This window comes from Mizuhopecten yessoensis, unplaced genomic scaffold (genome assembly GCF_002113885.1).
Source record: "Mizuhopecten yessoensis strain PY_sf001 unplaced genomic scaffold, ASM211388v2 scaffold10275, whole genome shotgun sequence".
In the NCBI taxonomy this organism is placed as follows: Eukaryota; Metazoa; Mollusca; class Bivalvia; order Pectinida; family Pectinidae; genus Mizuhopecten; species Mizuhopecten yessoensis.
In genome coordinates, this window is record NW_018408465.1 from 3,060,640 (window position 1) to 3,071,715 (window position 11,076).

At 37.8% G+C, this 11,076-nt stretch overlaps 1 protein-coding gene across 1 annotated transcript in view; it reads left to right on the forward strand.

Annotated features, from left to right (window-relative positions):
- LOC110459976 (zinc finger protein Gfi-1-like) overlaps positions 1–5,323 on the forward strand; it is a 106,934-nt gene extending 101,611 nt beyond the window's left edge. Inside the window, exon 5 of the mRNA XM_021512643.1 lies at positions 4,288–5,323. Coding sequence (XP_021368318.1) covers positions 4,288–4,625 — 338 coding nt within the window. The 3' untranslated portion in view covers positions 4,626–5,323. The remainder of the gene's footprint in view (positions 1–4,287) is intronic.
- The last annotated feature ends 5,753 nt before the right edge of the window (positions 5,324–11,076 follow it).

Below are 11,076 nucleotides of genomic sequence, written 5' to 3' on the forward strand. Positions count from 1 at the left end.
ATTGTGACATCACTATATAATTTGAACTCAGTATTGATTGTGACATCACTATAAAATATAAACTCAGTATTGATCTTGACATCACTATATAGTTTGACATCACTATATAATTTGAACCCAGTATTGATTGTGACATCACTATATAATTTGACATCACTATATAATTTGAACCCAGTATTGATTGTGACATCACTATATAATTTGACATCACCATATGATTTGAACCCAATATTGATTGTGACATCACTATATAATTTGAACTCAGTATTGATTGTGACATCACTATAAAATTTGAACTCAGTATTGATCTTGACATCACTATATAGTTTGACATCACTATATAATTTGAACTCAGTATTGATTGTGACATCACTATATAATTTGAACCCAATATTGATTGTGACATCACTATATAATTTGACATCACTATATATTGATTGTGACATCACTATATAATTTGAACCCAGTATTGATTGTGACATCACTATATAATTTGACATCACTATATAATTTGAACTGAGTATTAATTGTGACATCACTATATAATTTGAACTCAGTATTGATTGTGACATCACTATATAATTTGAAATCGGTATTGATTGCAACATCATTATATAATTTGAACTCAGTATTGATTGAGACATCACTATATAATTTGAACTCAGTATTGATTGTGACATCACTATATAATTTGAACTCAGTATTGATTGTGACATCACTATATAATTTGAACTCAGTATTGATTGTGACATCACTATATAATTTGAACTCAGTATTGATTGTGACATCACTATATAATTTGAACTCGGTATTGATTGAGACATCTCTATATACTTTGAACTCGGTATTGATTGTGACATCCCAGACTTCCCAGGATAGTCTTGAGGATATATCTGGGAAAGCTAAGGATAGTCTTGAGGAAATGTCATGGGAAAGCTTAGGATAGTCTAGATGGTACATCATGGGAAAGCTTAGGATAGTCTAGGTGGTACATCATGGGAAAGCTTAGGATAGTCTTGAGAATATGTCTTGGAAAGCTAAGGATAGTCTTGAGGATATGTCTGGGAAAGCTAAGGATAGTCTTGAGGAAATGTCATGGGAAAGCTAAGGATAGTCTTGAGGAAATGTCATGGGAAAGCTAAGGATAGTCTTGAGGAAATGTCATGGGAAAGCTAAGGATAGTCTTGAGGAAATGTCATGGGAAAGCTAAGGATAGTCTTGAGGAAATGTCATGGGAAAGCTAAGGATAGTCTTGAGGAAATGTCATGGGAAAGCTAAGGATAGTCTTGAGGAAATGTCATGGGAAAGCTAAGGATAGTCTTGAGGAAATGTCATGGGAAAGCTAAGGATAGTCTTGAGGAAATGTCATGGGAAAGCTAAGGATAGTCTTGAGGAAATGTCATGGGAAAGCTAAGGATAGTCTTGAGGAAATGTCATGGGAAAGCTAAGGATAGTCTTGAGGAAATGTCATGGGAAAGCTAAGGATAGTCTTGAGGAAATGTCATGGGAAAGCTAAGGATAGTCTTGAGGAAATGTCATGGGAAAGCTAAGGATAGTCTTGAGGAAATGTCATGGGAAAGCTAAGGATAGTCTTGAGGAAATGTCATGGGAAAGCTAAGGATAGTCTTGAGGAAATGTCATGGGAAAGCTAAGGATAGTCTTGAGGAAATGTCATGGGAAAGCTAAGGATAGTCTTGAGGAAATGTCATGGGAAAGCTAAGGATAGTCTTGAGGAAATGTCATGGGAAAGCTAAGGATAGTCTTGAGGAAATGTCATGGGAAAGCTAAGGATAGTCTTGAGGAAATGTCATGGGAAAGCTAAGGATAGTCTTGAGGAAATGTCATGGGAAAGCTAAGGATAGTCTTGAGGAAATGTCATGGGAAAGCTTAGGATAGTCTTGAGGAAATGTCATGGGAAAGCTAAGGATAGTCTTGAGGAAATGTCATGGGAAAGCTAAGGATAGTCTTGAGGAAATGTCATGGGAAAGCTAAGGATAGTCTTGAGGAAATGTCATGGGAAAGCTAAGGATAGTCTTGAGGAAATGTCATGGGAAAGCTAAGGATAGTCTTGAGGAAATGTCATGGGAAAGCTAAGGATAGTCTTGAGGAAATGTCATGGGAAAGCTAAGGATAGTCTTGAGGAAATGTCATGGGAAAGCTAAGGATAGTCTTGAGGAAATGTCATGGGAAAGCTAAGGATAGTCTTGAGGAAATGTCATGGGAAAGCTAAGGATAGTCTTGAGGAAATGTCATGGGAAAGCTAAGGATAGTCTTGAGGAAATGTCATGGGAAAGCTAAGGATAGTCTTGAGGAAATGTCATGGGAAAGCTAAGGATAGTCTTGAGGAAATGTCATGGGAAAGCTAAGGATAGTCTTGAGGAAATGTCATGGGAAAGCTAAGGATAGTCTTGAGGAAATGTCATGGGAAAGCTAAGGATAGTCTTGAGGAAATGTCATGGGAAAGCTAAGGATAGTCTTGAGGAAATGTCATGGGAAAGCTAAGGATAGTCTTGAGGAAATGTCATGGGAAAGCTAAGGATAGTCTTGAGGAAATGTCATGGGAAAGCTAAGGATAGTCTTGAGGAAATGTCATGGGAAAGCTAAGGATAGTCTTGAGGAAATGTCATGGGAAAGCTAAGGATAGTCTTGAGGAAATGTCATGGGAAAGCTAAGGATAGTCTTGAGGAAATGTCATGGGAAAGCTAAGGATAGTCTTGAGGAAATGTCATGGGAAAGCTAAGGATAGTCTTGAGGAAATGTCATGGGAAAGCTAAGGATAGTCTTGAGGAAATGTCATGGGAAAGCTAAGGATAGTCTTGAGGAAATGTCATGGGAAAGCTAAGGATAGTCTTGAGGAAATGTCATGGGAAAGCTAAGGATAGTCTTGAGGAAATGTCATGGGAAAGCTAAGGATAGTCTTGAGGAAATGTCATGGGAAAGCTAAGGATAGTCTTGAGGAAATGTCATGGGAAAGCTAAGGATAGTCTTGAGGAAATGTCATGGGAAAGCTAAGGATAGTCTTGAGGAAATGTCATGGGAAAGCTAAGGATAGTCTTGAGGAAATGTCATGGGAAAGCTAAGGATAGTCTTGAGGAAATGTCATGGGAAAGCTAAGGATAGTCTTGAGGAAATGTCATGGGAAAGCTAAGGATAGTCTTGAGGAAATGTCATGGGAAAGCTAAGGATAGTCTTGAGGAAATGTCATGGGAAAGCTAAGGATAGTCTTGAGGAAATGTCATGGGAAAGCTAAGGATAGTCTTGAGGAAATGTCATGGGAAAGCTAAGGATAGTCTTGAGGAAATGTCATGGGAAAGCTAAGGATAGTCTTGAGGAAATGTCATGGGAAAGCTAAGGATAGTCTTGAGGAAATGTCATGGGAAAGCTAAGGATAGTCTTGAGGAAATGTCATGGGAAAGCTAAGGATAGTCTTGAGGAAATGTCATGGGAAAGCTAAGGATAGTCTTGAGGAAATGTCATGGGAAAGCTAAGGATAGTCTTGAGGAAATGTCATGGGAAAGCTAAGGATAGTCTTGAGGAAATGTCATGGGAAAGCTAAGGATAGTCTTGAGGAAATGTCATGGGAAAGCTAAGGATAGTCTTGAGGAAATGTCATGGGAAAGCTAAGGATAGTCTTGAGGAAATGTCATGGGAAAGCTAAGGATAGTCTTGAGGAAATGTCATGGGAAAGCTAAGGATAGTCTTGAGGAAATGTCATGGGAAAGCTAAGGATAGTCTTGAGGAAATGTCATGGGAAAGCTAAGGATAGTCTTGAGGAAATGTCATGGGAAAGCTAAGGATAGTCTTGAGGAAATGTCATGGGAAAGCTAAGGATAGTCTTGAGGAAATGTCATGGGAAAGCTAAGGATAGTCTTGAGGAAATGTCATGGGAAAGCTAAGGATAGTCTTGAGGAAATGTCATGGGAAAGCTAAGGATAGTCTTGAGGAAATGTCATGGGAAAGCTAAGGATAGTCTTGAGGAAATGTCATGGGAAAGCTAAGGATAGTCTTGAGGAAATGTCATGGGAAAGCTTAGGATAGTCTTGAGGATATGTCTGGGAAAGCTAAGGATAGTCTTGAGGAAATGTTATGGGAAAGCTAAGGATTGACAATAAGGTAAGATGGATAGAAGAGATAAAAATCTGTGTTTGACTTTCTATGGTCTTATGGTTGAAATAAAGATGTATTGTTATGCTATTTCTTTAATAAATTTCAGATTCTACAGATAAGGACATTGTGCATTATAATTGTGATGTAGGTGACTTAACACTTGTTTGTTTTATGTTACAGGTCAGATGTGGTCTGCCCCTCCAATGGAGCGTGACATATGCCATCAGGTAGCAGTTGGACTATCAGACTGGCCCGACGCTCTCAATCCAGTTGAACACCAACTTGTTCGCGTCCGTGGAATAAATCGTGCTTGTGGGTTCTGTCGGATCAGCCGTAACAAGACGAAGCAGGGGTATGCGAGGAAGTCGTACTATGAGTGTCAGGTGTGTGCTGTGCCTCTATGTCGCGGAAACTGTTTTGAGCGTTACCATGAACTCGTGAACGAACACCGACAGTTTGCTTACTCTGTGAAGGCCATGTATAAGATGTTACTCAAGAAGTTCTCCTACCATCAGTGATGGCTCCACACACCTTAGATATACGTGTGTCATTATTTGCATATTTTTTTTGTTTAGGCGAGAAGAACCCTGTTCATTAAGTTTTAGTTGTGAATATAAAACAGCTGCTGAAAATATCCTACATATTACATAACTCATCAAGTATCTTGTTGGACTGTGACAACTTGACTAGTTTCTGAACAGACTTCCATAAACCAATGTATCTATTTTCAATACCATACGCTGAAATATTTTACATTCTTTCTGAAGAGAGTTAGTTCTAACCTGCAACAAATTAATTTGTTTTGTGAATTTTATCATTATTAAGAATGAGCTATAGTACAAAAACACAGACGTACAAAGATTTGATGTTAAGGAACACAGGTAATATGTTAGGGAACACAGGTAATATGTTAGGGAACATATGTTATATGTAAGGGAACATAGGTAATATGTTAGGGAACATATGTTATATGTTGGGGAACATAGGTAATATGTTAGGGAACACAGGTTATATTTTAGGAAACATTGGTAATATGTAAGGGAACACAGGTTATATTTTAGGGAACATTGGTAATATGTAAGGGAACACAGGTAATATGTTAGGGAACACAGGTATTATGTTAAGGAACACATGTGATATGTTAGGGAACATTGGTAATATGTTAGGGAACACAGGTAATATGTTAGGGAACACAGGTAATATGTTAGGGAACACAGGTAATATGTTAGGGAACACAGGTAATATGTTAGGGAACACAGGTAATATGTTAGGGAACACAGGTAATATGTTAGGGAACACATGTAATATGTTAGGGAACACAGGTAAAATGTTAGGGAACACGGGTATTATGTTAGGGAACACAGGTATTATGTTAAGGAACACATGTGATATGTTAGGGAACATTGGTAATATGTTAGGGAACACAGGTAATATGTTAGGGAACACATGTAATATGTTAGGGAACACAGGTAAAATGTTAGGGAACACGGGTATTATGTTAGGGAACACAGGTATTATGTTAAGGAACACATGTGATATGTTAGGGAACATTGGTAATATGTTAGGGAACACAGGTAATATGTTAGGGAACACATGTAATATGTTAGGGAACACAGGTAAAATGTTAGGGAACACGGGTATTATGTTAGGGAACACAGGTATTATGTTAAGGAACACATGTGATATGTTAGGGAACATTGGTAATATGTTAGGGAACACAGGTAATATGTTAGGGAACACAGGTAATATGTTAGGGAACACAGGTAATATGTTAGGGAACACAGGTAATATGTTAGGGAACACAGGTAATATGTTAGGGAACACAGGTAATATGTTAGGGAACACAGGTAATATGTTAGGGAACACATGTAATATGTTAGGGAACACAGGTAAAATGTTAGGGAACACGGGTATTATGTTAGGGAACACAGGTATTATGTTAAGGAACACATGTGATATGTTAGGGAACATTGGTAATATGTTAGGGAACACAGGTAATATGTTAGGGAACACAGGTAATATGTTAGGGAACATATGTTGTATGTTGGGGAACATAGGTAATATGTAAGGGAACACAGGTTATATTTTAGGGAACATTGGTAATATGTAAGGGAACACAGGTAATATGTTAGGGAACACAGGTATTATGTTAAGGAACACATGTAATATGATAGGGAACACAGGTAATATGATAGGGAACACAGGTTATATGATAGGGAACACAGGTAATATGATAGGGAACACAGGTAATATGTTAGGGAACACATGTAATATGTTAGGGAACACATGTAATATGTTAGGGAACACAGGTAATATGTTAGGGAACACAGGTAACATGTCAGGGAACACAGGTAATATGTTAGGGAACACAGGTAATATGTCAGGGAACACAGGTAATATGTCAGGGAACACATGTAATATGTTAGGGAACACAGGTAATATGTCAGGGAACACAGGTAATATGTTAGGGAACACAGGTAATATGTCAGGGAACACAGGCAATATGTCAGGAAACACATGTAATATGTTAGGGAACACAGGTAATATGTCAGGGAACACAGGTAATATGTTAGGGAACACAGGTAATATGTCAGGGAACACAGGTAATATGCTAGGGAACATAGGTTATATACTGTTGAGAACAGATGATACTCTGGTGAGAACAGGTAAGGTTCTAGAGATTACAGGTAAAATGCTGGTGAGTTAGGTAATATTCTATGAGCTCAGGTAATTTTGATGAGTACAGGTAAAATGCTTGAGAGTTAGGTAATATTCTAGTGAGTTTAAGTTATTTTGGAGAGTATAGGTAATATGCAGGCAAGTACACATAATATGCTGGTGACCACATGTAACATTCCAGTGAATACAAGTGTGGCAGATTTTAATTGTACATAGGATTACGGTCACCTTCTAGCTTTGAGCTAGAGGAAATTTCCCTTTAGCTCAGTGGTAGAGCATTCGACTAGGAACCCGGAGATCGAGGGTTCGATCCCCAGTGGAAGCACACTATTCTCTTTCCTGTTACACAGGTAATATTTTGGTGATTGTATCGTGTAGGTAATAAAATTGTGAGTTGTACAGTGTAGATGATAAATATCCATGTCTCACTTCTTTTATAACTAAACACAAGACGCCATAGAAAGTTCTCATCCCCACTGCTCCTGATAATCCAAAGTCTCACTTTCATCTGGCTAATCTATTCAGTAGCACACTCCATGTAAATCAGGTTCATTTTACTTTTGTCAGAATATTACTTACACTGTCAGGTGAAACAAAGAGTCCAGATTAACAGGATTTACCTGATACAGGTAGATGTTCACTCATGTCCAACTCTTGCGCAACTTTTGTCACGTTCAACTCACACTTAACTCATGTTATAGTGTAGTGTTACAAATCTCTGAGCAAACTTTGGTAAAAAATGTATTAAAAGCTGTTGGTTGTTTCTCTCTGACATTTATGTATGGGGTTTTAACAAGGTATTATTTTAAACAATATTTTTCTTTAAGATAATTTGGCATTTTGCATTCTTTCTGTAGAGTTATTCAGATTCAGAAATATAAATTCTTATTGTGTTTCAGGTAAGTTTCTAATGGCATATTGCTCATAGTTTGGATCAGAGGATATGAAATTCAAATAAAAAATCATCCATTATCTAAACTAATTGACACCATAATCAGGATGACCTTATGAAATTTGAACTTATGCCTCTGAAATTGGGGGTAGGGATATTCTAATTAGTGTAGCAAAACAAAAAACAATAAACAAAGCTCAAACTCCCCCTTTTCTGCTTCTTAGTGAATATAGGGAAAGAAAGACACAATTTCATTATTAAATAAATTAAAAATTATAAAATCAGACATTTTGCAATTGATGGACATGTAACAGGTGAGGGAAAATGCATGGCCAGACGAGGGTTTGAACCGGGACCCTCGGAACTCTAGACGGACGCTCTACTAATTGAGCTACCTGGTGGCTGATGATCGACCCAGTCAAGTTCTGCTTCATTCCACCTTCCTTTTTCTATTCTAAGTCTTTACCCCTGAAGACGTCACTATTTATAACCCAGGTTGGGGGATCCTTTGCCAAGCATATACCAAATGCTTAAACCACTTCATTGATCATTTCAGAGAATTGAATCATGTGGAACCAATTTTTTTTTAAATTTCAGAAATTTCCTGAAGTTATAATTTAAATACCTTCATATATCTTTGAAGGATTCTTGAAAATGAAAGAATGAAGACTCAAAATGTATAACTTGATGGCAGCTTCGGTATTAGCTTCTAAAAAGTCAGATGCTTTGAAAATGATGAGCCAGTATCAAAGTTACAGTATATTGTTGAACTTTGCGGGTACATTTGTATACTGGAGACGTACCACCAGACCATCGTCACAACCTTCCCAGGATTCCCAGCAGCTCCACACATTTGTAGTCTGGCACTCTGTCATTAGGACTGTAATTTATTTTCTTGTCTATGGACTTGAGCAAGTTTGATATGTGTTTGATCATTTTCAAGTGCATGTAGACTTGCTCAAGTCTGCTTTTTGTGTCGCCTACGACGGATGTCGGAAAGACACATAGGCGTTGCTTTTCCGATGGCGGCGGCGGCGGCGGCGTCGGCGTCAACAATGTTAAGGTTTTGCGTTTAGCTCTGTTTCTGACAAAGTTACACCAACAAAACCTCGATCATAGATGTAGCATGGGTAGTGGCGCCTACTGCACTAAAAACATTTCATTGATTTCTGCATTTTTTGGGTAAAAACCTCAAATTTCTTGACTTAGAAAAAAACTCAACGTTAAGGTTTCGCGTTGAGCTCTTGCATATTAGGCTCTTTCTGACAAAGTATAAGAGCTAGACCAACCAAACCTCAATCATACATGTATCATGGGTAGTAGAGCCTACTACTCTAAAAACATTTCATGGATTTCTGCACTTTTTCGGATAAAAACCTGAAATTTCTGGACTTTAAAAAAAATCAACGTTATGATTTTTCGTTTAGGTCCGTTTCCTTATGTACTATGTCAAATTTTTATTTGTGATAATATTAGGACTATTTAGAATTTTTGTGTTGTAGATACATGTAGTATATTATCTTCATCTTGTTAGAGGTTTATATATAAATAGATTTTCTACGTTGTGTTTGTTTTTCTTGTTTGTGTTTCACCACTTTTTCATTAGCATTCATCACTGCACTTTAACTTAATGGAAAATGAAGGAAAAAATATTTTTTGTTTAAAAAATAAAAATCCATATCATAGAATTTTTGTTTTGTTTTCCCTATATATAAATACACAACCTAATAAATTTGATAATTACATTTTCAAATGGAAACGATAACTCAGGACAATAGAGATCTCAACTTGAGGAGGATATGTGGGAAATTGTCAGAAAACTGAATGTGGCCACTCCTGCATTCAAAGTAAAGGACCCCTTGCTAACAGAATGGTCCCTGTGTGACTATAAAAAGGAAGAAGAGAAAAGGTTTTGGCCACGATTTTTTATAATTTTATATTTTACGGCCACCGAGACCCCGTACCCTCTCTCGGTGACCGTAAAATGTAAAATTATAAAAAAAAATCGTGGCCAAAACCTTGATTGATTGATAGGTTTTACCAGGACTTAGATGACATAATCTAATTCCGTGATTTTACGTCCGCTTCACTACCCAAAACCTTGATTGATTGATTGATTGATAGGTTTTACGTCCGCTTCACTAACATAATCTAATTCCGTGGTTTTACGTCCGCTTCACTACCCAAAACCTTGATTGATTGATAGGTTTTACGTCCGCTTCACTACCGAGTAGTTCGGTTATCCAGCAGACGAAGAACAGAAAGGAAAATGAGTAGAAGGGATAAAGTATGGAGTAAAAGAGTAGAGGAGGGGGATAGGTTGGAGAAGGGGCCGTCTATCCTATATATATATTAACTGTATAAGTCTAGTTTTTGTAAGATGGCTCCTATGCCTAATAATGCCCGTTGTACAGCATCCCCAAGTCTGGACCGGAAGTGAGATCCTGTGCCGCCGCCAGCCACACCAGCCCCTGACTATTCTGTGAATTTGGTTTGTATATAAAATTTGGAAGTCCTTCTAAATGTCTTAATAAAGAGACCCCAGTTCTAAAGGCCTAAAATTTTGAATAAAGATTCCACTATCCTCTGTGTCGGCGTTTACGCGCCTAGCTCTTTTACGAAAAACCCTGAGGGATTCTTTCCGTGCGAGATTGGACAGTTCTCACACGGGCCACCGTTTATAGTCCCATCCGACGGACTGTATGTTAGTGGTTAGAAACATGCATCTGCTGGGGTTTTTTTGTTGTCCGTTCAATGTACTCCTCTCTTCATCATTCGTCACTGAGAATATACCTGACTGTACTTGTACCAATGTCATCTTTCTTAAAAACCTCGACTTGTCTTTCACTTAATTCTCTTCATCGTTCCGACATTTATGATTTTTAGTGTATAGTGCGATTATTAGTCTGGGGGGAAAAAAGATAAAAAAAAGGGGGGGGGGGGGGAGGCGAGGTTAGAGTTATAGTTTGGTTATAACATTGATTGGGCTGGAGGGGTTGGAGATTGAAAGAAGTGATGGGTATCAAGGAAATGTGATGATAGATGTAAGGGCTGTATAGAGTGTTATTTGTATGGACCGGAGAGGTGTTTGGGATGGTTGGGAGGAGGGGTTGTTTGAGGGAGGATACTTAGTTTTTGTTATTTTTACTTTTATGTGTATGTGCTTTTGTTTTATAAACATGTTTTGAGTACTTTGATTTATTGTGTCCTAGTTTGTCCTATCCTATATGAGTGAACTAGCTACAAGGGTGTGGACTTTGTCCTAAGGTACCAGTGCAGTCCCTAGTCCTAATAATGTGGTTATTGATATTTGGATTGATTGGATATTTTTGTTATTACACTATTCTCTTCTTCCTTTTTTATAGTCACATTTTGGGCCAGGTGACGCCTCATCTATA